The 26368-nt window shown below is 41.8% G+C and overlaps 1 protein-coding gene across 6 annotated transcripts in view; it reads left to right on the top strand.

The window, feature by feature from the left end:
• LOC101171724 (potassium voltage-gated channel subfamily KQT member 5-like) overlaps window positions 1–24979 on the top strand; it is a 109362-nt gene extending 84383 nt beyond the window's left edge. The window contains exons 2-16 of one of the 6 annotated variants that reach the window (XM_023955036.1): window positions 1829–1919; window positions 4222–4348; window positions 6298–6473; window positions 6935–7060; window positions 8958–9068; window positions 10268–10363; window positions 10509–10603; window positions 11184–11210; window positions 13123–13179; window positions 16260–16483; window positions 17847–17952; window positions 20014–20145; window positions 20258–20365; window positions 21413–21539; window positions 22724–24979. In XM_023955036.1, the coding sequence (XP_023810804.1) occupies window positions 1829–1919; window positions 4222–4348; window positions 6298–6473; window positions 6935–7060; window positions 8958–9068; window positions 10268–10363; window positions 10509–10603; window positions 11184–11210; window positions 13123–13179; window positions 16260–16483; window positions 17847–17952; window positions 20014–20145; window positions 20258–20365; window positions 21413–21539; window positions 22724–23920 (2800 nt within the window). In that variant the 3' untranslated portion in view covers window positions 23921–24979. Of the gene's footprint in view, window positions 1–1828; window positions 1920–4221; window positions 4349–6297; window positions 6474–6934; window positions 7061–8957; window positions 9069–10267; window positions 10364–10508; window positions 10604–11183; window positions 11211–13122; window positions 13180–16259; window positions 16484–17843; window positions 17953–20013; window positions 20146–20257; window positions 20366–21412; window positions 21540–22723 lie in introns of all 6 variants that reach the window. The other 5 variants (XM_020712729.2, XM_023955049.1, XM_023955046.1 and 2 more) reach the window with 5 other exon arrangements.
• Window positions 24980–26368: the final 1389 nt, after the last annotated feature.

Below are 26368 nucleotides of genomic sequence, written 5' to 3'. Positions count from 1 at the left end.
ACAGCTCCCGTTTGTCACATCCTTTTAAAGTTTTTGTGCTTTTGAATTTTTTTATTGTGTCTTTGTGGTAGGTTTGTTTCTCATAATTAAAGTTTTTGTCTACTTTGAGACATGCCGACTGTGCCGAATGTGGTCTGAACAGCTGCCGCTTGCGGCACCCCCTGCAGCCCACACCGTGGAGCAAACGCGTTTTCCGGCTCCAATCAATCAGATCTTCACCATAGGTTCCTCTATGATGGTGTGGATGTCAGTCATTAGTTCTTTAACTGTCTTTACGGACAAACCAATCAATTTATGCAAATGAGAGCAGCCCTTGTGGCTCGCTGAGCTCTTGCTGAGTGAAGGACAGGTGGAGGCTGAGTGGGTGGAGGGACAGATGCAGCAGCTTGCTGCCGTTGCCAGGACGTGTCTGGCTGCCAGCTCCCTTCTGAGTTTGGAAGGTGAGGCGTGACGGTTCTGCTGCAGGTTCACTCTGACACCGGCTTTTTCATTAAAAAGCTTTTTCTAATGGTTAATAATGTTGCCGCATTTCCGTCCTCTGACTCTCTCCTGGCTTTTGAAGTACTTCTAATGGAAAGTGCAGCTTGGCGGCGGGTGGAGGTAGACGACTGTCAGCCTGACAACCTCGTGAGTTTGAGAGGCGTAGGTGCACCGTGACAGGGAACTGGCTTTTCAGCTGACATCGTCACAATGCTCGGCAGTCAAAACTGAATAATTTAAGTCATTTAAAATGTCAGCAGAGCGATTGGAAGGTGTCAGCTCAGAGTGAGACCTCATGGCCTCACTGTTCTGCTGAATCTGAGCTGCTTGATCAGTTTTTGCCAGAACCAAACAGGATTCTTGATTCCTCAAAATCCTTTTTTGAAAATTTGCCAAAACTCAACCAAGACAACAAGATGGAGAGTAGATTTCTAAGATAAAAATGTGTTTTGGAAATGTTATATCTAAATAAATCACTAAAATTAAGTTTAAGATTGCACTACTGAGTATTTCTTTATTCAGATTGTGGCGAATCGGGAGCAGACGCAAAAAATGTCCTTTGAGAGATTTGTGACGTAGAAAAAAATGCTCCCTGCTCCGCTCGGATGTGATGCATCCGCTCGCAGACAAACCGATGTGACAGCTTAACGTTTCCAGAAACATGTGCATCCAGTAACAATGAAACATTGTTCAGAATGAGAAACTACGGCTGTTTTATGTTGTAATGAATGGAGACACATTTCACACTACAAAAGACTAATAAAATGGGGGGGGGGGGGGGGGGGGGGGGGGGGGGCTTTTCCAGCAGAGGGCGCAGACCTTCCTATCCTCTGTAGTGTTTCGTCTAAAGCAGGAAGCAGCTAAAATGTGGCTGTCAGGATCCCGACTGTAAAAAGTTTTTTTTAAAAGCGGTTGAGTTCTCCTGCTTTGGTTTTGGTTCCAGCTGCTTCATCCTGGTGGAACCAAATGAGCCAAACTTTAGGCCTCGTCCACATCGACGGTTGAAGAGAATCTGCTTCACGGTGGGCAGCAGGAGAAGCCTGATGATGGTTTCAGGTGGAGAACATCCCATATTCCCGATTCTGTAACTTCTATTTCAATCTTTTGTTCATATTGCTAACATGAGCAGCTCATTTTGGATGGAAGGCTTTGGTTTCATGGACAGTAGGAGCAACAGTTGCCGCTTCGTTCTTGGTTGCTCGGAGAAACACGACCAACATCTCATCTCCGATCTTTCACTAATAATAGTTGGACGTTTGTCCAGACGTCAGACGAGTTCTGCTTGTTGAGGCGTCCTGACTGTCCTTCATTCCAGATTCATCCCGTCTCTCTCTGCTGTTCTCCTCAGGTTCATCCTGGTCTTCAGCTGCCTGGTCCTGTCCGTCTTCTCCACCATCCCGGCTCATCAGGAATTCTCGTCCTACTGCCTGCTCATTCTGGTAGGAACCAAAGACCCAGACCTCCACTCCACTCTAGAACTGAACCAGAACTCCAGAACCTTCTTTGCTCTTCAGCTTCTCTTCTCTCCTTCTTTCTAAAATGAAAGCAAAGTTTAAATTTAAAAACTCTTTCTGATCCAAAGAATTTTTTGGTTTTCATCCAGAATAAATCCCTAAAATTTAAAAGGAGCTTCTCGATCGGGTTCCTCTGACGTTCTTTAGGATCTGTGACTTACATAACTGAGGATGTGGAGAACATCAAATACAACCATGGATCTACGCTCAGTATACTAGAAATTTTTACATTCACATAAATGAACAAAATAGGGTTTTTCACTGGCAGATTGAGACTTGGAGCTGTTCTGAAGGTGATCCAACAACCTTGTTGTTCAGATTCCTCTTAAACTAAGTTTTTTTCTTTTTTTTGGGGGGGGGGGGGGGTCTCTGTTTTATGTGAGAAAATCTACTCCTGTTATAAATAGATCACATCAGTTTGAGCCGTCTGTCCTGCAGTCTGACTCCTCATTTACTACAAACTTTAGTTTTTTTATGAGGAGGATTGATCTTCTGTCCTCTAAAATATTGATTTTATCATTTTGATCATAATTGGTTTGAATATTAGGATGCAGAATAACAACAAAAGAAAATTTTGGAAATCGTGGAGAAATCCACAAAGTTGAAATGTTTGTTCATATTTGCTGACGGCTCTGGTTTGTGCTGGTCTACAGTTTGATTCCATCTTTGGTTCTAGTCTTAAAGGAGGGTTTGGATCCCGACTCTGAGGGTTTTTAGGCATCAGAAAAAAACAAACCATTGGAATCACAGATTGATCCCGTCTTTGTTGGACAAACGGACAAATATCAGCTTTTTTTATTTGATTTTTAGTTTACAGAATCTTAGAATCCACCAGTTCCTGTCAGTCTGCCCCCCCCACCACCACCACCACCACATCCACGCATGTCTCCACAGCCGATTAAATGTCAGACATACATCAGAGTCTCATTTGTTTCAAAGTCTGCCCTTTAACTGAGAACTTCACTCACTTTAAGTGCTCGTAACAATGAAGCAGCTCTCAGAGGGAGAGCAGAGGAGCAAAGAAACGCTTTTCAAAGGCCTCTTCCTGTGACTTCAGGTGACTTTCACTTTCTCTCCGTCTCTGATGGAAAGCAAAGCTCCATTATTTTTTTACACTGAAGCATTTACTGGCCATGATTTTCCCTCCAGCTGCAGCCACCATTTCCCAAAGCGCAGCACACTAATTACCGCCGAGCTAATGGAAGCCTACACGTTTGGTCATTTTTTTTACACACGAGGCTCTGCACACCTGCTGTTTATTTCCACAACAAAGGTGTGTTATTGTTTTGTCGTATGTGATCTGTTTGAGACAACAAGCAATCAAAAAAAATCTCTGATCAACAGAACCTTTTATTCCCTAAAAACAAACGTTTATGGACCAAGCTGCGTATTGGAGCTTGTTTCTGCCACTTGGGGGCAGTGTTGAGTACATAAAAGTGAACAAATGAATGAGGAAAAAGGCAGAATTGAGTCATAAATTTATTCTTTAAAAAAATCGTAATTTTACAAGGAAAAAGTGCTTCATCGTGAAAATAAAATTGTACATTTACAATAAAGTCTAGCAGATTCAGCGAGATTCTCAAACCATGTGATGTTCATCTGATTTCTTTGAACTCTGCGTCATAAATTGTACAGGTAATGTTGAATTGTCTTCTAAACATTTTGAAAAACAAAATTTAACATTGTATTTTCACAAAAGCCTGATTTTTGAGGCATAAAATTGCAACTTTATTCTCGTAAATTGTTTACCTTTTTACATAATTATACAACTTTTTTCTTATAATTTTATCTTGTAAAATGAAAAAATAATTCTTATAATTTTACGACTTTATCCTTCATTTAATTTCAAAATACTTTGTTACTTAGTTCTTTGTGGTATGAACTTAATTCATTTAAATGTGTAGTAGTTGCGTTTAAATGTGTAAAAAAAAAAAACTAAAGTGTGTTAAAAAATGTATTTATTTACTGTCTTTGTTGAGTTTATTTTGTCTCTCAATCAAATAAACAATCATCTACAAAGAAAAAATAGGATTTTTTATAAAAATGTAGAGATTTTTCCAATTAACGCAGCAGCACTATTGTGTATTAAAAGAATAAAACTAAGTATTTATTATTGTTATTTTTCTGCATATAAGGCGGAGGCCCTCAGTGGCAGCGATTGGCTCTGAGAGCCGTCTGTCATCAGACTTTAATTCATCACCTTCGCCGCTGTTTTTCTTCTCCGTAGGAGTTTGTGATGATTGTGGTGTTTGGGTTCGAGTACATCATTCGCATCTGGTCCGCTGGATGCTGCTGTCGCTACAGAGGATGGCAGGGACGCTTGCGCTTCGCCAGGAAGCCCTTCTGTGTCATAGGTAAGTTAAAAAAAAAAAAAGGTGGTGGGGAGGGGGGGAGGGATCTTCCCTCTGCTTTTGTGCTGCCCCCTGGTGGACAGCGATAAAAACTCTTTGCACTAAATTAGCTGTTTTCTGCTGGTTTGATGCTATAAAGCCCTTTAACACCAGAGCTTTACAGTCTTTCTGCTACCGTAACTCTTCAACCGCTAATGTATTTAATGTCATTCCAGCGGATTCTAAGCCAGAGAAAAGCATGTTGGGGAAAATAAAGATGAAACGCTGCTTTACCTTGGCGTTAATTGCATAAACAGTTGAAGTATAACAGTATGTCAGGCCGTGTGTATTGAGGTGTTGTTGTGTTGCATTTCCAGCATTTAAAGGTTAACGGTTCATTACGTTTGGGGTTGTTGTCCTTTAACCCTGGCTCCAAAACGCCAAAATTCCATAAACTTCTTTAGAGAAATAAAAAGCTGTTAGTCAATCAATAAATTTGTCAGAATATTCTTTCTGCTACCTTTTTTACTTGTTTGTGACAATCCAAAGGTTTTCATGATGCATGGCTCCAACATGAAATGCCGACTGAGGTGACTTCATTTGGTTGGACTTCTTCTATGGGTCACCTCCACTCACTCGGTCCTGTTCTCAGATGCAGTCGCTGGGTCCACCTCAGCTGTCCCAATAAACGCTTCTGCTAGAAAAAAGCTGAATATTGCTGTTTGTCTGTGAAAAGGTGTCTTCTTTCATGTAGTTTTTACAAATCTGAGGTCCACTCTGAGGCCCTCTAGGTCCCCTTAAAGGAGCGTGTGGCTCATTTTTTGATTTTAAAAATGCATTTTCCAAACCAGAGAGAAACGTTTTTGAGGCGTCTGTGAATCTCTAATGAAGGTCTGAAGTTCTCTCATTAGCCGCTGCCGGTTTCACGACCAACATGAGAGAGCAGCGTTTGGTTCCACTTTGGTCCAAAACACGAGGAAAGCTTCAGTGAAGTCTGAGTTCATCAGAGGAACTTTGTTGCTCTGCGATTCTCTGACCGGCGTCCGTCATGACCTCGTAAATCAAACTTTAAAAACCAATTTCCCCCTAAGTGGAGTCAATGGCTGGTTTGTTCTCTGGAGTCATTTGGAGGCCATTAGGGCCAAACCTGTAGGGGGGGGGCTCATTCTGACACCCTGAAGGATGACTCTGCTTGATTCACAAATTTTGGCCTTCATCAGAGGAGAAACTTTCCATCAAAGTAGTTAAACACGAAGAGCTCATAAAATGAAGTCACCGAAACATCAGATACCTATAGAGGAGTGTTGGGGCTACCATGAGAGAAATAATAAATAAACACAAGAATAAAGTCATAAAAGTATTATATCAAATTGAAAACTTTACAAAAATAAACATAGTATGTGCAGAGCAGCAGTAGTTCATTAGAAATTTACCTCTGAGTTGTGGGCGGGACCGCTGGCATGAAGCAAGCCTGCCTCCCCTTATGCTCCTTGTTGCTGAGAGCTCTCTGTTTACATGTTCTCCCACTAGCTGACAGCCCCTCAGTCGCAACATTATGGGTGAAATAAATAAAAGTGGTGAGAAATATTGGAGCTATCCAGCTGGAAAGTTTTGCTCCAGATTCCAGTTCAGACGAGGAAAACAAAGACGTACACGGATCTATTTGTCTGCAGGTGGATGCATCAGAATGGAGCAGAGCAGGGAGCTTTTGTCCTGCCCACCGTACTTTATACAACCCAAAAAAACCTTATAAATCTGCTCCTGATTCACTACAAATTGAATAAAGAAATACTCTGAAATACAATTTTGAGCTTAATTTTCTTAATATATGTGAAAAACGCCACAAGAACATGTTAAAAACACCAAAACCACACTTTTTATTAGAGTGGGGTCATTAAGGAAATAGAAAAAGTTTGAAATTCTGGTCATTCCTGCCTGGATTGATGCTAACTTGTTTCTTCTTCCTCCTGCAGACATCATCGTGCTCATAGCCTCAGTGGCTGTCGTGTCAGCAGGCAGCCAGGGAAACATCTTTGCCACCTCAGTCCTGAGGAGCCTGAGGTTCCTGCAGATCCTGCGGATGGTGCGAATGGACCGCAGAGGCGGCACCTGGAAGCTGCTGGGCTCAGTGGTCTACGCTCACAGCAAGGTAAGCTCGTTGGAGGAGAAACCACAGGGTCGTGGTTGAAGGTATTAACATCTCCTGCTCACCGCTTCCAGCTGGATCTTTTCAAAAGTAAGAGAAATTCCAGAGTTTTTGCTAATTTAGGGCCCATCCGGCATTTTCAGGGAACATGAACTCTGCGCTCTTTTCTACCCATGAATGTATAAATTATTTTTTTGGTACTAACATAACATGTTACAGCGTTAACCAGGAGAAGAATCATTTCATGGGTGGCTTCCTTAAAAAGGAATGAGAGAAAACTCATTGGTGCTGCCAACTAGCATTCTGGGTTTAAGTTGAAAACAAGAGTCAGACGCTGAAGGACGTCCATAAATAATAAATAAATATCGTCTTGACAGCATTTTAAATCGATACAAGTATCGACAAATGGATTCGATGACTCCCCTTGTTTGTGTTGTACCTGACCGTCACTTCCTCCTGTGCAGGAGCTGGTGACCGCCTGGTACATCGGCTTCCTGGTTCTGATCTTCGCCTCGTTCCTCGTCTACCTGGTGGAGAATAAGTTCAACAAGGACTTCGCCACCTACGCCGACGCCCTGTGGTGGGGCACGGTGAGTCTGCAGGCGGCTCACACGTCGACCACATGAAACTCTCAGAACAACTGAGGCCCGAACCGTGCTGCAGTGTGATCCCTGGCGTTGCCATAGCAACCGCACACCGTCGAGGAGCTGAGAGAGGATTTCGAAATCAGCACATCAAGTTACGTAAAAATCCTTGTTGTTGTGAGCCTTGATTTGAGCAGAAGCAGCGTCTTCAGGCTACCTAAAGACTGCAGCGAAAATATTTCTACTTTAGACTTTTAGTTTAGTTTTGATGTCAAGTTTTTCAATGATGTTATGTTGCTGGAATATCATTTTCACATAAGGTTGAAGAAACAGGAAGTCCCTCTGGAGATAAAAAAAACTAAAAGCATAAAATCCAGAAAGAATTGCTCAATTTTCAAAATAAGATACATTTCTGAAGTTTACAAATGTTTGTGTTTCTGAAAATTTAGAATTACATCAGTCAACTCACTTAAGATCACTTAAATGATCTTTTCTTTTTAATATATATATATATATATATATATATATATATATATATATTTCTACACAACATATTTCTTTTTGTTTTCTTTAACGTCCAATTTAACATTTTTGCTTCTTTTAATCAGTTTTCAAAACGTGTGAAATAAACGCATAAAAAGGTTTTTATGTTTAATGTTTGCCCTTCATAAGCCTGTTTTTTATTTTATTTTTGTAGTTTCCCGTTTTGTTTGAATATAGTAAAGCATGAAGGCAAAAGCGCTAAAATTGCTAAAATTCTGTCACATTTAATTTACTTCATAGTTTATGACGTTTATGACCTTTTTAGTTAAATTAAACCTCCAATTGTTTTAAACATTTGTGTCAATTATTATAATCAGTAGTCGGGAGAAAGTTATCCAATAAACACGTAAACCACAGAGGCTGAAGGTCCAGCCCACACGGTGCACATCCACATGTCCGTTAATGTTATGCTTTAAATGATGTGGCAGCCGTTAGCGACGGTTGCTATGGAAACCTCAAAAAATATAGTCTGGAGCAGAGAAGCTAAAATGCTATATTAACTTGTCATCCTTTGATTTCTTTTAAACGGCTCCAGTTTTTTTTTTAAACTCCAGGGTTTCAAATCTTTGCGTCAAAGATCTTTTTTTTTCCTCGCTGCGTGTGGAAAAACTCTTCTCTGTAATTTCCTCTGATTAAATTTTCTTTGGAGTATTGACATGAACATTACCCTTGTGCCGCTCCATTATACGCAATTGTGAAGCTCAAAGCCTCGTAATGGTGCGAAAACGGAGCCTCTCATGCATTTCAATCAGAGCCTCGGCGGAAGATGATCCCCAGTGATCGGTCTGCAGATGGATTTCTGTCGGCACAAACCAAAACTCAGAAAATAACCTGATTCAAGCAGAGTGCTGTGAATGTCTGGCTTTATCCAGACATATTAAAGCTTTTATTTAGCCTCCAGGATCATGGTCACCTGAGGTTCCTCTGCTGTGAAGGTGCTGCCTTAACTATTTTTCCTTTGCAGATTTGTGTTGCAGCCTTCAGAAGGTCTTCTCACACAGAGAAATACACCAAACTGTGTTTTAATAAAGCCGAATAAACATTTCAGCCTGGAGCGTTCTGCTGTGTTCCGGGAGTCGAGGCCGAGTGGAGGCTTTCTGCAGACTCACAGGAGGAAGAAATGCCTCAAAACATCATTTTAAATCAGGAATATCTTATGCAGAGGACTCTGCAGCAAAAACTGAATCGAAGAAGCTCTTATTTCTGGTACAACAATGTTCAGTTTGCTTAGAAAGTATTTCCCTAAAAACAAATATTTGAGAAGGTGCCTCTTAGATTTCCATCTGTGAATACTGTTCTAGATTGTGTCTGTGTTCCTGAGCTGTGAGCTTCATTCAGGACTCCATGTTTGTATTTGCAGATCACCCTGACAACCATCGGTTATGGAGACAAGACACCAAAGACGTGGACGGGCCGCATGCTGTCAGCCGGCTTCGCCCTGCTGGGAATCTCCTTCTTTGCCTTACCAGCAGTGAGTCCCAACTTCATCTCTGATCCTCTGAATCATTCATCAGATCTCAAAGACGGGATCCGCTAGGTACCAGGTGGTCACCATGCTTCACTGAATACAAACCAGATTTACTTAAAGACAGTCAAAACAATGTTGTTGGTGTTTTTAACATGTTCTTGTGGCATTTTTCTCATGATGGGGGACATATAGAAAGAAAATGAAGATTAAAGTTGTATTTCTGAGTATTTCTTAATTCAAGTCGTGAACCAGCAGCAGACGCTGTTTGAAAAAGCTTGTAGTTGTGACGTAGGTCCATCAATCGGAGGGCCACAAGCTTCCTGCTCTGCTCCATTCTGATGCATCCATTGCAGACAAAGAGATCCATGAATGGTTGCTTCAGGGTCAGTAAGCTAGTGGGAGAGAGTGTAAAAAGATTGGTGATGGGAAATGAAGGCAGGCTCACTTTGAGCCATCAGCGATCAGCCTCAACTTAGAGGTGAATTTCTAATGAACTCCTGCCGCTCTGCAGAAACTATGTCCTAAAAAACAACAGTTTTCTTTTATGATTTTGTCTAAAAACGACATAATTATGATGAATAGACCACTGGGAACGCTTTGACAATAGATCAAAGGATGATAAGAGTAAGACTTTAAAGTTCTTTTCAAACAAAAGTATTTTTATACGTTTAATTTTACAGAACCTGAGCTCGGATATCACTGAATATCACCTGTCAATCAAAGAATGTTTAATTGAACATATAAAGGATTTTAAAAGTTAATACAAATTTAATTCAAGTACAACTTTAAATCTTCTTCTTTTACTTACGGCTTTTACCCATCAGGGGTCGCCACAGCGAACAAGTCGCATGGTAAACTTGGCAATGTTTTACGCCGGATGCCCTTCCTGACGCAACCTTTTCAAAGCAACCGGGCTTGGGACCGGCACAGAAGTAGAGAAGGGAACAGCCCGGACTCGAACCCTGGTTTCACGGACGGAAGGCGCCGCAAACCAGCACGAGCTAAACCGGCTCCCTCAAGTACAACTTTAAATAAAATAACCAAAAGAAAATAACCAAACTTCTCATTTTTCCCTTTGTGATGTTGGGCCGTTTCCATGGTTACTTGGTGACCTGACCGGTAGTTTGTTTTCTAACCAGCTTCAGGCAGGAAGTGTGAGGTGTGTGTTGTGTGTTCATTGTGCTGTGTCCATGTCTCTGCAGGGCATTTTGGGCTCAGGTTTTGCCCTGAAGGTTCAGGAGCAGCACAGACAGAAACACTTTGAGAAGAGGAGGAACCCAGCAGCCTACCTCATCCAGGTAAGGCTGAACACCTGCTCCGTGTTTGAATCCTCAGCGCTTTGGTAAAGGGTCAGAGGTGCCGACCTTCAGGGCCGATTTTAAACGTCATCTGTCATCTCTTCATACTTTTTATTCCTGCTGGTTTTGTGTGTTCCGTCTGCAGTGTGTTTGGCGGAGTTACTCTGCGGATGAGAATTCGGTCTCCATAGCAACCTGGAAGCCTCACCTGAAAGCCATGCATACCTGCAGCCCAACAAAGTGGGTACAGCTGTTCTGTGTGTGTTTGGTGTGTGTTTTCTGTCCAAACTGCCGTCCTGGAGAGCCGGCGTCCTGCAGGCTTTTCATAGATCCCAGCATTCCCTGCAGCTGATTACATGAATCAGGTGTGCTTACCCAGTAATAATACACCTGCAAGGGTTTATCGGTTGAAAAAAGATCCGGCCCCCCAGGACTGCACTTTACCCCCTGAAAGCAATCACAGCTATCGCTCCGACTGCAGCAGCAGATTCATTTTATTTCTCATTTGAATGTCTGCATACTTTCTTTATTATCCTTTTTCATCTTTATATCTTTTCCTTTTTTAAACTTTTGTTGACCAAAGTGCTTAAATAATCCGACTATTGACTATTGTGTGTGTTTTTGTTTGTTTGTTTAATTTTTCCTTTTATAGAAAAATTGCACAATTTGTTTAGAATTTTGGTAAAATATCTGTTCTTATTATGTATTTTCATTTATTGTAATAAAATGAATTATTGACATTTTTTCCATTATATCTCATGATAATAAATAAATGATAATAAATAAATCTAATAAATAAAATTCTTTTTTTTTACTCCAGGAAGGAGCAGGGGGAGACGAACACAAGGTTTGTGCCTTTTATTCTGCTAAATTGTGATTCTTTGTGCTTCGATATTTCCTGAAAGTCAAATAAATTTAAACTCGCCGCGCCGACACAGCAACTAATCACAAAAATCTTCACTCTAGATTTTTGTGATTCCACATTTCTGACTTTCTTGCATCACATTTATCTTTTCTTAAAATGTAAGAATTTGGGTTTAATAATGACTTCACATTTTTTGTGATAAATGAAGGGAAAGTCACTATGCTTGGCTAATGTATCTCATAAAAACTGATTATTTGGTGGCGTTCTGTCACAGGTACCACATTTCAGGATAAAAGGATAGAAAACACTAAATATAGCTTCTTTACGATGATGCATTATTATTGATAACTTTTTCTTGAGAGCGTCGTTCTTCACCGTGGTAAACTGCTGCAGCTGTAATGGCGATACGCCTCTGCAGCAAAACTTAACTGACAGGTTTGTCCGCCCGCCTCAAGGGGCTTTGAATTCTAAATAGCCGCATAAATGAGTGTTTCTGTGTTTGCATGGCTAAGTGCTGTAATGTCTGCATTCTCTGGTGTTTCAGCCGATGCATTTCCAGAATCATCCGCGGTGGAGAGGGTGCAGGGCAGTGAGGGCAGCGTGACGTAATGCTGTGGTGTTTGCAGTTATGAAACACTGCATCAGTGTTTGTGGACAAAGCAGCCGCGCTGTCGGCTCCTCAGTTTCACAGGATGTCAAAAGTCTCAGGAAATGTTCAATCAGGAGGTCATTCCTCACAATGACGCAGCCTTTTCAAACTGAAGGAGAGTCGGACTTCCAAGCTGCAGCCGTTCTATTAAATGCATTAGAAAAATGTTGCAACGTCAGGGTTTATGCAAAAGCAGGAAGTGACACAAACGTACCTTTGAAGCATCGGTGAAGCTCTGTGGAGAAGCTGCTGGCCCCGCTGTAACTCAGGCACATTGTTGCCATGGCCCAGCTGAATTCCTGTGGTTAAGGAAGGAATATCAACATGAAGTGCATGAGTCACCAAATTGTAGCCTTTTACGGATGGTAGTCTCCATGCTCGTTTTCCTCCACTAAAGCCTGTTGTTGCCGTTCTGCCTCTAAATATTAGCAGCTTCATCAAAATTCTCTGAATTTTCAGACTACTTCTCACATCTGTGATTTATTTTAAATCAACTGAACACCAAGATTTTGATCCTCCTTTGGTGCATTTGTAGTCCAGAAGAACAAATAAGATTTAAGGTCAGGTAAAAAAAAAAAAAAAAAGATAAATAATCATCCAGAGGAAAAGGAATTTACAGAGAAACTTTAGATAATTTCACATTTATTTTACAAAAACAGGGAAAATGGTGCTAAAACTGTTATAGTTTTGGGTAAAACTTAAAATTATGTCCATTATTTTTGCTTTAAAGAGTAAAAAGAAGCTAAACTTCAAGGTAAGGTTATAAAAATCTGCAAAGCAGTGAAGTTACTTTAAACAATAGTAAAACCACCAAACTATATGCCGGAAATGTTCAAACTAAATCATTAAAAAATGATTTATAGCAGTTTCAATAATGTTAAAACAGTAATGAAACTTCTAAGCTATATGTAATGCTGGATTTGTTCACGCTAAGTGATGCTAATTCACCTGAAGATTGTTTTTGAAGATCTTTTTTGGCTAATTTAACTGAAATGAACTGAAGCCACAACAAAAGTTATTCCAAATAAAGCCGGAGAAAAAAAGTTTAAATAAATGTTTCATCTAAAAAGAAGCCTAATAAAATACCAGATTTATTTCTGTTAAAGGTTCATTGAAATGACTGTAAAGGAACAACTGTTTCCTCGCTAAACCTTTGTTTATTTTGGACTCAGAAGCCGTTTTAAAATGTCGTCTGTTTCTGCATCGTGTAACGGTCATCATGTGTATCTCCTCTTGATTTTTTAGTAAAGTTTATAATAATAAACAGAAGCTACTGAGGAGGCGTACCACATGGAAACATAGGTACTCCTGTCACACAATGTTTCTCTTTGGGAATGCTGACTAATTCCGTGTGCATGGGTCTCCATAGGAGGCTGAGAAGCTTTGAAAAGGGGCGGAGCTGGCAAGTCCTGCAGGTGGACGACCACCTCCGTCATGGAAAAACTGTCTGCCTCCTTTTGACTACTGTGCCTGAGCGCTGCACTGCCTGTGGCAGCTTGACGGAAAGTGTTACAAAAACGGTTTTGTTCTCCGATGCTGTGAAGTGATGAACATTCATGAGCTTTTTTTCCTGGTTGCAGTGAAGTAGAAATGCTTTGATGTGATGTGGCACCGTCTTTTCTTCTACGCTTCTTTCTGTTGCATCGTCAACTCTTTTCCTCCGGATTGTCTGCAAATTTAAAGACGACTAACCTAAAAAAAAATATTGTGTTTTGCCGAAACATGAACGCAGAAAAGTGAAAGATGTTGGCTTCCTCTGGTGATGGGGATACGTTTAAAAGTAATATTCTACTTTTGCTACAAAGATGTGTTAACTGAAAAAGCTCTAAAATTCTGTGTCAGTTGTGTACATTTGGTAAATATAAGCTTAAAAAGTAGCTAAATGAAATGCTCATTAATGAAATGATAAATGAACTCAAGAATTAAACTGAATTAAATTTTAAATTAGCGGAAGGATGTTTTCAGAAAAATTGCTAAATTAAGAGCTAAATAAGAAAAATGGCAAGTTAGCTTAAAAATTGCTAAAATAAATGCAAATTTTGCACAATTTTAAGTAAGCTCAGAAATTGCTAAATTATGCTAAGTTGTTTGGAAAATTATGTTATCAAAAACATTCTTGAAAAAGTTCAAATAAATGCTAAATGATCAAAATAACACGTTTGCTGAAGACAGAGTGGAAAAACTGAGCTTTTCTCTAATAAACTTTTTCAAGCATAAAATTAGATCTAAAAAGGCAAATTAAAAATGTCCAAGCTTTTTTTTTTAGCCAGTCTCGAAATTTGACGTAAATCAAGAAAGATGTTGCACGTCCACCAAAAGCCATTGGTTTCAAAAGTTAGCAATAAACCTCCAAAGCCTGATTTTACAACAAAAATTTATATTTTTTCAAGCTTGTTTTATTATCTTTTCAATGTATTTTGCTTTGTTACCTCTTCATGGCATCTCAAAGTCCCTGTTTGCACAGATTGTGTGTTGTCTATGATAAATGATGCTAACCTATGCTAATGGTCTTCAGCTAAAAAATGTTAGATTAGAACTACAAAAAGCGGAAACAAACTCCAGAAGGTAAACTGAATGAAATGCAACTTTGTAAATTTACTGAATTTACAGCTAATAAGCAAAAAAATTCATGTGATTCTGATTTATGCTAAAAACAAAACAAAATTACAACAAAAACTGTCTTAAAGTTACTTTTTTTCTAAATGTTAGTCCTGAATACTAACTAGCTGCTACCTTAGTCACCCTAAAGTTAAATAAATGTCAGACAATAAAAAGAAAAAGTTGTATAAATATTCAAAAACCTACAACAGTCAAAGGACGTCTGTGCTCGACAAGCTTAAAAAACATTCATGTTTGCTTCAGGCAACTGTTACTCAAACTTAATATTATTTAAATGTTAATTTTTTTATTAAAAAAGTCATAATTTATAAAGTTTTGGGATTTCTTTTTTAAGTGGAGGGCATCCAGCATTCACCTTCTCTGTTCACTTGTTTTTAAAAGGAGAAAAATTCCAGTTGGTTTTCTCTGCGATGTGTTTGTCTGTGTCACTGCTGGGTGATCCACCTTTACGTCTTTTTCTTCACAAACTCCTTATAGAAACACAAAACTTCATAAGTATTTATTTCAAGGATCCTACTTGCAAATCAAGTGTCCAGGTTCAGAAAAAAAAACGTCCTTTTTTGAAGTTGAGTTTGATGGTTTTTAACTTTAAATAGTTCTGAGCTCATAGAAGAATCAAGTGAGTGTTTTCTGATGCTTCAGTAAAGCAGCTGTGTGTTTGTTTTTAGAGCCTCTGCAGATTGAAAAGTGTCTAATTTAAAATTTGATTACCATTATTTTTTATTGTTTTAGTTCTAATTTAAATCAAATCTAAGGCCTCAAACACAAAAAATGCATATCATATCTGGTTGGGCTAGCATACACACAAAATAGTAACCTACACAAACAAAATAAATATTTTTTCCCACCAGTATTGTAGACAAAAAAGAAGCTTCAACTCAATTTTTCTCACATTCTGTCTGACTGAATAACCTGTAGAAGGTTATAAAGCAAAATAGTTCCGTAGAGAAGTTAAAAACCTTCTTTAGGTAACAAAAGAAACATGTTTACATTTGTTTAACTGCTAGAGGCCATGGAACTGAACTTGATGAAATCTATCAATTTAAATGTAAAACTGAGACGTTGCAGTTACATTAATACATTTCTTTATATTACCAATATATAAAAAATCTTTTAGGATTTGAAAGATTAAAAAATATTACTTTTTGTTTAACTTTTGTGCTTCTCTTGTGTTTAAAGGCCCACTCTGATGAAAATGGCATTTTTCACACGATGGACGACATCTATAAAGAAAATTCAGCTTTAAAAAACATTTCTGGGTATTTTTTTATTCAAATTGTTGGGAATCAGTAGCAGGTGAATAAATTCCAATATGAAGAAGATCCTATTTGACGTAGAAAATACTTTAAGGGACCGGCTAACGAACTCCTGCGCTCTGCAGAAACTATGTCCTAGAAACGACAGGTTTTTTATTTTGACTAAAAACGTCAGAAATAACTGGGAAAACTTCTAAAATAGATCAAAAGATGATCGGAGTGGGTCTTCAGCATTGTCTGTCTTTACTTTTCTCACTCAGATACTTTTCCTGCTCAGCGTGTGACGCAGAACTGAATCGCCTGCTTTTTTCTGGAGAAGCGCCTGCGATGCATGCTAGTCTTCCTCCTGTCTTGAATTTAGAAAAGCTCTGAATGACGGCAGCTTCTGGTTTATTACAACACAATGGGGCAAACTCCGCCCACATCTAGGAAAAATGGATCCTACCTAAAGATTTTTCCCATATTTGGTGAATTCCAACCATCCTTCACCTGTTCGTCTGCTTTCAGCCAGAAGTTGAGCTTCAAAGAGCGCGTGAGGATGGCGAGCCCCCGAGGTCAGAGCATCAAGAACAGGCAGACGTCCTCCATGAACGACCGCCGCTCTCCGGTGGCCGACGGCGGCGCAGAAGGCACGAGTCCCGCCAAGGTTCAGAAGAGCTGGAGCTTCAACGACCGCACTCGCTTCAGGCCGTCGCTCCGCCTGAAAAGCGCCTCCCGCTCCACCACAGACGGTCAGTGTTTCTGTTTGGTCGGGTCAGTCGTCATATTTTGGATTTTGGAGAACTTCTGCACACTTTTGGGCGTTTAGTCGAGCAAATTTCCAGCAGATACTCAGCTTTTCACCTACAGACCAAAGAGACGATTTTGTTTTTTGGAAAAGATTTTTCAGGATCTGAATGTTCTCATATTTATGGGTCAGACAGAACCAGATGTTCTCCATCGCACTTTGTTCTTACAGCATCTATTGAACTGTGCTACGGCAGGAAACTGGCCCATATTTTGGACTCTGGTGAAAATAAATTTTCTTTTAAAGCAAATGCATTTCAAATTAAATGCAGAATTATGCATCATACAGCCTAGGATTGTACTTTTCGTTCATATCACCTGGCTTTAGCTTCCACTCCCCCACATGGGCTTGCCTCATTAGTTCAAAAAGGAAAGCCTCTTTCTTCCACTTCTCTGGCCTGGTCAGCTGAGCGGAGCAGCAGCCAGTTGGTGCTCGTGGGTGGATTTAATGGGGAGATGGAGGGTGGGGGTGGTGGGGTGTGGGACTCATCCAGCTGGATAAGGTTTGCTGGCAAACAAAAGAATTGGCCCAAACTAGAGTAAACGAGGCTGCTTTGGTCTGACCACACGTTCATGAAAAAGCCAATTATGAGCAGGAAAAGATGCTCTTCAGTCTGCAGTTTTGTCCACTTCCTGTCCTCATTTGGTGTTTACCAAAATAAGAGAAAAAACCCTCAATGCTGACTAGACAAAGCATCTTCAGAAAAGTCGATGTAACTGTACCAAAATTCATAAAGAAATGATTCTTTGGCCAATGAATGACTTCTTAGTCTTTGTGAACATTTAGCAACACAACAAGTGTCCTCCATTGTGTTTTAAACTTAGCCCTTGTGCTATCTTGGATGACCCCACCCTTACTTTGACATGTTCTCCCTACCATGACAAAGGTGGATAAAAGTGGAAAGATTTCATGTAATCCATGGACACCAGTGAAGATCACAAATCATTGAAAAAAAAGGTTCAGAGAACTGTCTAGTGGGTCTAGATGACCCCACTCTCAATTTTAAAGTGCTTAGGATAGCACAAGGGTTACACACGTTCTGCAGATACGGTTTTAAGCTTAAACAAGTTTCATGGATCATTTGAGGTTCAAAAGGAAAAGTTTTTACTTGTCTAGTTTTTAACATTTTACCTAAAATAACTTCTTTCTTAACGCTCTGAATCAGTTGGAATCCCAGTTCTTCAAACCTTTTACAACCTGAGCCGTCAGTCAAAATCCAACCACCCCTAAAACTGGGTTGTCTCATCAACACTTGTGGGGTTTTGTGCTCGTCCTCACTGATGCTCTTTGTTTTTGTCGAGCAGCAGACTCCAGCATGGCAGGAGACGACGGCTTCGATGACAAGGGCTGCCACTGTGACCTCTCTGTGGAGGACCTGCTGCCGTCAGTCAAGGCCGTCATACGAGCTGTCAGGTGAGGAGACAAAAGGAGACGTGACAAGATAATAAGTTTGTTGTTTTATTTTGAAAAGAAATGAAATCACGTCAATCCAGACAAAACGTTTGATCTCTTCAAAGACGGCCTTCATATGGTTTTGTTTATTTTTCTCTTGAAATGATTAATGCTGTCATAAAGACTTTAGAAATCCAACTGTCTTTTTAATGCATTTACTTTCAAAATAAAAGCAGATCTGGTAGCTTCATCTAGTGGAAGAAGTAGCTAACATACTAGCTAACCTTGGCAAAAGCACATTTAAGGCTTCACTTTTCTATGGTAAAAGCATTGACTGTATCTGAGAACTGGACTGAGTCAGTGGGACGTCATAGAAAATGCTTTACTCACGACTCCAATCAAATGAAGTCAATTCAGTCGCCATTTATTTGCAATACGGATGTCGCCATGTTGGACCCAGGCGTGGTCAGTAAACAGTAATCAGTCCGAATCGTACTGAGTCATCGTTTCAATGGCAACCACTCTCACCAATCAGGAGTGAGCTTGTTGGAGGTCCGCACCCCAACCACTTGAACGGGGACTAAACGAAATCTGTCAGAGGTTCGGTGGGAGGCCACAAACTTTTATTGAGGCATCTGATTGGTCAATTTAACCCGTGTGCTATCCTAGGCACTTTAACAGTAGGAGTTGGGTCATCTAGACCCACTAGACCAGAGGTGGGCAAACTACGGCCCGCGGGCTGGATCCGGCCCGCCTCCATGTTTGGTACGGCCCACTGAACAATATCAGAGACCGATGTTTATTTATTTATTTTTATCTGGCCACACGATCAAGACGGGACATTGTCTTCCCCCCTTCTGCAGTCTGAGCTCCAACCTGAAACCCTCTAAAATCTGTCAAATAGAACTGAAGACAATCTTTCCTTTCCATGTCACAGTTCATCTTTCCAGGTTTAGCTCATTCTTTCTGAGCGATCATGCTGCTTTTTTTAAACAGCGCACCCTGTTCTGTGTCCTGATTGGCTGGAGACCTTGTCAATCAATCTCAGTCCGTGTCGTGTCTCCTGTGCAGAAACGCGGAGCTCTTCAGATCAGAAATCTGTGATCGATGATCAGATCTTTGTTTTCATTCTAAAATCCTGGACCTAATTTCTAGGAAGGTTTGAGAATTTAAACAAGAGAGAAAAGGGTGAAAATGTTCATGTTTGTGTGAGAAAAGTGTAGAAGTGTGCAGTGAGGAGTTTCACTGCCATAAACTTCTGTAAACTGATCAGTTATTTTTAGAACATAACTCCTGCAATAAACGAGGGAACTCTGTACTGGTGGAAAGGTAACAGAGATATGCATAGCTGCAGAAGAAGACATGGAAATGAGCTTTTTCATTATTACTGGATGAGAAACAGACAGCGCAGACTGAGACGTGTGATGAGCTCAAAGTCTCAGCGGAATTTATGACGGGAGAGGATCGACTATTTATTGTTTTTTTTTAATGTATCAGTATATATTTCCTGAATTTTTGTCTTTGAAAATCATAGATAGTGTTATTTGGTCATTTCTTTCTTTCTGGACACTCAGTCCAGTTTTCACATACAGTCAATGAGTAAAATGTAAACATCTATAATATTAATGTTTGAACACAGGAAGCTCTACTTCTTTTAAACTTTGTTGGCTGCCAGCGTCTTCCTAGGGAGTTAACAGTAAAATGTTACCTGGTTTCTTTTTTAACTAACTAAGAGAGTCAAAAATAATTTTTAATGTTTGATTTATTTATAATCTGTTATTAATTCTTGTATAAACTAAGATCCATGTGGATGAGAAGTTTTCTCTTTAGACTCCTGAATTCTGGAAACCAAAAACAAAATGTGGATGAAGTTAAAAAAGTCAGTAATACTTCTGCAAATGAAGTTTTTTTGTGGTGACATGTCTTTTATCTTGACGTCTGCGTTCTTCCAAGTGTTGATTCCTCAGATCTTCTCAGAAATGAGCTTTGAGGCTTTTTACTGTTCTTGCTGATGTCAATTGTCCCCCGATGACTGAGAGCTCCCCCTTGTGGCGATTTCCTGACTGCCTGCTTCTCCTGCAGGATAATGAAGTTCCACGTGGCCAAGAAAAAGTTCAAGGAGACGCTGCGTCCGTACGACGTGAAGGACGTGATTGAGCAGTACTCAGCTGGACACCTGGACATGCTGTGTCGCATTAAAAGCCTGCAGACCAGGTCGGAGGAAACGCCGTTTCTGTGCTTTTCTGAGCATGCTCATGAACCCAAAAAGTTTTCATTTTTTTGGATATTTGCATGCTGTGTGTGCATGTGTTTGCTCCCCCCGCAGGCTGGACCTGATAGTCGGCCCAAAGGTCCTCAGCAGCCGAGCCAAGACCTTTTCCTCCCCCTCCCTGCATCTCTATTACAGCCAGGGGAGGAAGAACTCCACTCAGGGGTCAGGAATACCCCGTCAGCCTCTCCTCTGCTGCTTTCACTAGCTTACCTCTCAGTCAGTCTTTTCTGATCCGCAGCCTCCGAAGCGTAGAAACAGACTTCATTTTTAGTGTTGAGCCTGCCCCCCCCTTACCCCTGATCAGCTTCAGGGCAGAAGGGAGGAACAGACTTTTTAAACTGATATACTAGTTTGATGCAAGAGCAGCATCTCTGATAAGACTGAGCTGAGTCCTGCTGATCCTGTCTGAACCGCGTGATGCTCTAACAACTGCAGCCTGAAGCAGAAATGTCTTCTGACCTGCTGTTCCACAGCAACACTGACCCCTGCTGGCAGCCGTCTAAACTGCAACTGACTCATCTCGTTTAAAAAAAGAAAAAACGCTTTTTAGAGATTTTATAAATAGTACACACTCAAGTTTAAAGGTAGTATCAGATTTTCTTTTAATAGTCTCAAGATTTGCTTTATTTTCATTGACTATTGGAAAGAAATAGTACAAGAAATATGTTTTCCTCTGTTCCTGCAAAAGACAAATATCTATTAACAACAATATAAAAATGTCAGGAAATATTGCAAATTTGTTCCCTTAAGAAAAAAAGTCTGTGGTTTGGTGTCACAAACAACAATTTTGTTCAGGCCACGCCCACATTGTTCACATTATGGCCTTAGGAAAATGAAGCCAGAATATTTATTCAAGTGTATATTTAATAAAAGAAAATGGGGTGCCAACCAATTTTTCGGTAAAAAACAAAAAAACACCTTTTGGCTTCAAATCGAGGCGTTGCCATGGACACAGGCAGGATCATCTTTGGTGGAGGCAATAATTCTGGGGATGTTTTGTTTTTTGGTGTTAAATCTTGGGGAGACATGGACTGATGGTGGTCGTGGCTGGTTTTAAACTCTTGATAATTGAATTCAATATTTTTGGATCATTGAAGAACATCTTTCCTGTTATGGTCTGAACTTTTCTCTGGGCCTTCGGGTGGACTTCTGTTTCTTCTCTGTGACCATGTGATCTGTGTTTCATGCTTGTCTATGTCTTGTGTTCAGGGTTGATCAAATCCTGGGGAAAGGACAGATCCCCTTGGACAAAAAGATCAGAGACAAGCTTCTGTCGGACGGAGACCTGCTGGAGGACATGAGCATGCTGGGCCGCGTCTGTAAGGTGGAGCGGCAGGTGCGTTGAAAGACAAACGTTTGAAATGTGTTCGAGTCTCTGTCAACAAGTGGGGAGTTTTACCGCAGGACAGAAAATCCTTTCGCCATTTTCTTCGGTGACGTTAAAGTTCTCAGTCCAGTCTGGACTTTACTTGAACCTGAACTACCTAAATGACCACAGAATGACCGTTTGACATTTGCAGTTGTTTTTTTAGCATAAAGGTGTTGAAACAAACTTGGAGTTTTCCTCTGCCATACTCTGCGTTTCAATAATAGCTTTTTTGTAGGATCTCTCTCAAAGTTTCTTCTGTTCTTTGCAGACTGGTTCTTTTCGTTAGCGCTGCTGTCACACGTCTCACTAATGGGTCTCTTTAGAAACCTGCAGCGTCTGAGTCATCGGGTTTTCTTGGGTGTTTGGAATAGTGATCTTAAACGGCTGTGCGTCAAATTTTCTAAATTAAACCATCCACACTGTTTCTATCTTTTGCTGTTCTGAAAGCCTCCGTATGTCCAGTTTGGTTCCAGCGTGTTTGTTGAAGTTTTGTGGATTTAATGAGCTATCAAAGCAGTTTTTTTTTTTACTTTGGCTGCAAACTTTGTAGGTATTTTGGAGAATCAGGAAGACTCTTATGTGAAGCTGCTGCTCTTCTAAACAACAACAAAAATACACATTTGTTGAGTCAGACATGATTTCTGCAGGTAGAGGGGAGACAAAGTGCATCTCCTGATAAGTTTAACCCTTTAACACCTGCTTTTCTGACGTTTTTTTGACGCCGTCATCCGGTGCCCTTACAGCGCTCTGAAGTCATTAGTAAGGAACGGCCACTGACTCCGTACTGGCCACGCACAAATGCCGCACACATGGGGTGGGGTGGACACACAAACTACCCTCTGATTGTCTAATTACCTCATTTCTAGCAGTCAGGCTGGAGATTATCACAGCACTCACTATCTGTTTAATATTGTCATAGAAACTTGCGTACAGACATGTGAAAGCGAGAGTTTTGACCACAGAATCCCCAAACCCGCATTTACACACGTTTAGGTAGACTTTTCATTGGAATTGAGGCGTCGCCTTCAACATCTCTGGTGATGAAGGGTTTTCGAGGAAGTGTTGATCCCTGCTCCCCCTTGTGGTTGGATGGTGTAACAGCTGCTTTTGAGAGTACTGTGTTCTTCACTCGTGCTCGTCCCTCCTCACAGGTCCAGTCCATCGAGTCAAAGCTGGACTCCCTTCTGGACATTTATCGTCAGGTGTTGCGTAAAGGCTCCTCGTCGGGTCTCACGCTCTCCTCGCTGCCGCTGTTCGAGCTGGAACAAACCTCCGACTACAATTCCCCCGTCTTCAGCAAGGACCTGTCCACTCCTTCTCAGCTCAGCAGCAGCGGAGCGCCCCCCACCGGTGGATTTGTCACTCGCTCCTCCACCAACGCCCACCTGTCCCAAGGGGGGCTGCGCCTCATTATGGGCCCTCCGAACGACTTCACGTCCTCCTTCACGCCTTCTTCTGGACTCGCCTCTTCCTCCTTTAGCCCATCACCATTGCCACATCATCATCATCATCACACGCAGGCTCAGCCGGCCACACCTGAGAGCGGCACCGATGAAGCCGTGGCCAACTCTCCCCCCACCCTCACCCCTAACAGCACCTGCAGCTCTATGGGCAGAGGGCTGGGGGGAGGAGCTTTTCCCCTCCTGGCGAGGATTCCCCCGCCCCCCATCACCCAAAGTGGGGACTCCAGTAACCCGGTGACCTCTGTGGACACTTCCCCTGAACTGGAGGACTTCTGTGGAGAACTCAAGGGGGCAGAGATGAAGGGCGGCAGAGAGGGGCTGAGCCTTGAGCTGGGGCTGAGGGGACTGGCCCTTCAGGGGGGCCCCAACAGCAGGATCAAAGCAAACGAGGTTGGCTCCTGGAGGAGGCAAATGAGCTTGGAGCTGGAGCCCCTGGTCCCCCCAGCCCCCAGCTGCTGCCCCGCAAACCCGCAAACGGACCAGGGACTGGGCAAGTCCGTGTCGGTGCAGGACCTGATGCAGGTCGCCCCCCACCACGGCGCTCACAACAGCCTGTCGTCCCCCAGCTCAAGCAGCGACTCCCCCATCTGCTTCCACAGCTGCGGCCAGGACCCCGGGGGTGGCGGTGACACGGGCCGGAATGGTGGGGGCGGGTGGGCAGAGGAGGACCTCTTCATCAGTGACAGGGACATCGAGACCCCGGGGTTCGACTTCCTCCCCCAGCGGACGACCCAACAAGTGTTCCCATCGCAGCTGCTGAGGACAGAAGGCAAGGGGGGGGCAGGGTCCCATGACTCCAACCAAAACCTGGCCGGCGGGAATCCTTCCTCCCCCCCCACCGACAGTACTGAACTGCTGGCCATGCCTCACGTTCGGCTAAAATAAAAGAAATATCTGTCAGCTCAGACATTTTTGAAGGGAGGTGGGAATAAGGACTGGGGGCAGGCGGGGGGCGTGTCTTCAGTAGGTTCAAAGTTCACAGTATTTTCACATGAGCTCGTGTGTTCAGCTCGAAAAAACACAGACTTAAGGATCTTTAGTGTTAAACTTTATTTTTTTATTTTTTTAAGTTGGTCATTTCTTTTTCAGATTTATGTTCTTTCTCACAGATTCCAATCGTCTTTTGATCTTCATTTTATGATTGAGCCGTTTTTAGCCAGAAATCAAAAAGACTCCTGTTGTTCTCTAAGACATAGTTTCTGCAGAGCGGCAATGTTTTATCAGAAATTCGTTTTCGAGTTGCAGGCAGGACTGTCGGTGCGGAGCAACACCGCCCCCCTTCCTGTCAGCCCACCGTTGACTGTTTACACTCTTCCGCTAGCTTACAGCCCCCACACCCTAAAGCTAACATTAGCGGTGCAACAGACATGGAGAGCAATACTGAAACGAGTTTAGAGCCAGATTCCAGCTCAGACGTACGGATCTATTCGTCTACCAGTGCATCAGAATGGAGCAGAGCGGGGAGCTTAAGACCCCCCCCAGGGTATTTTTTACATCACAAATACAGTTTTTTGTCTAACAGCATTTTGGGTGTCTGCTCCTGATTTACAATTGAAATAAAAATATACTCAGAAATCGAATTTTTCCTAATAAACATCCAAAGACACCAGAGTGGAGTCTGTAAACCGTTGAAGCCTGAAGAGAAAATATAAGATTTCTAAATATTTTATATTTAATGTTTTAAGGCTGAGAATCGCACCAGAACTTGAACTAAAACCGCCGAACTCTGCATGTCGGACAGAGGAGAAGCAGTAATAATTCACCAGCTGAGCAGGTACTTGATCCAGTTTCATTGGTTGGTACCGTTTGATTGGAGCATGAAGGTCTAAACGAAGGACGCTGATGTTTGAAGTCGCGCCGTCGGCGGATCTGTACAAAGTACCAAACTGGAGCTTCACCTTTTTATTCCATATCACAGCCTTTATTAAATATCCACTGATGTTCTGTTTTTTATGATTCAGTTCTGGAGCGACGGTAAACTGCCGGGTTCTAATGAAGCTCTGGTTCCGCTTGTGGGTTTGCAGTGCGGTTTGCCAAGAAACTGAATGTTTGTTTTTTAAATGCAGATGTTTGGAAAGTTTGCAGAAACGTTGAATGTCACTTTGTGTCACAGTTTCCAGAGAGAAACGGCTGCATTTGGCTTTTTGTCCGCCTGTTTTGACGTTTGCAGCCATTTTTGATTTGACTATGTAACGTTTTTCTGAAATGAACATCTCCAGCTTCAACTGCTGAGCAGCGACGACCAGCAGAAACCAACTTCCTGTTCCTGTGGTGAGAACAATGATGGAGTCATCCACGGACAAAGGTGCATCAAACGGATAATAATCTCCTCGGTTTCACATCAGAGCTGTGATTTTCTGACACAGAAACAGAAAGATGGATTGATAGAACAGCAGCTTTTCTTGTGATCGTCTAACCTGCAGCTGATAAAACTCCATCAAACTTAGAAATCCTTTCACCGCTCTGATCATTTAATGTTAACAAATGAATGTAGTGTTTCACGCCGTCCTAATGCTACGTTCACACCGGTCATGTGATGTGCGTTCAGCATATTCACAGGATGACATCTTCATGTTTTTCTATTTTCACCGTCCGCCACAGACGCTTGGAGCGAAATGTCAAAGCAAATCTCGTGGATTTAGCTCCAGATTTTTTTCTTTCAAAGCTCCAATAAATGAAAGACTTGATGTGATAGAATTCTGGCCGGGCACAGACCGCAATTAAGTAGTTCTCCTCCGTGATCAGTTTGTAACCTTTGTGCTATCCTAGGCACTTTAACGTTGGGAGTTGGGTCATCTAGACCCACTAGACTGTGCTCTGAACCTTTTTTCTTCAATGATTTGTGATCTTCACTGGTGTCCATGGATTACATGAAATCCTCTTCACCTTTATCCACCTTTGTCATAGTAGAGAGAACACGTCAATGTAAGGGTGGGGTCATCTAAGATAGCACAAGGGTTAATCGGTTGGAAATTCAGTGTACTGAAAAGGACGCCATCCATACATCACTACCAAACCAAATTCAACCCAACCTGGTTGAACTTTTAACCTACGTTAAACGGCCACACGTTTCGCACAAAGAGCCTAAAAACGGCCATAAAAACCTGAGTAGTGACACGTTAGCGCTCAGGCCGGTGTGAAAGTAGCATCAGTGGGGGGCGGCAGGTTAGCTCAGGCGGTAGAGCAGGTCGTCTAACAACCGAAAGGTCGACCCTCAACCTCCCCAGCCAGCTGTCACCCCCCGAGTGCGGCCATGCTGCAGCCCACCGCTGCCCCCAGGGGATGGGTCAAAATGCGGAGAAGAATCTCCCCATTGTGGGATAAATAACGTAT

This window comes from Oryzias latipes, chromosome 1 (genome assembly GCF_002234675.1).
Source record: "Oryzias latipes chromosome 1, ASM223467v1".
Classification (NCBI taxonomy): Eukaryota; Metazoa; Chordata; class Actinopteri; order Beloniformes; family Adrianichthyidae; genus Oryzias; species Oryzias latipes.
The sequence above is the reverse complement of the archived record's forward strand: the minus strand, read 5'-3'. Positions and strand labels throughout refer to the sequence as shown.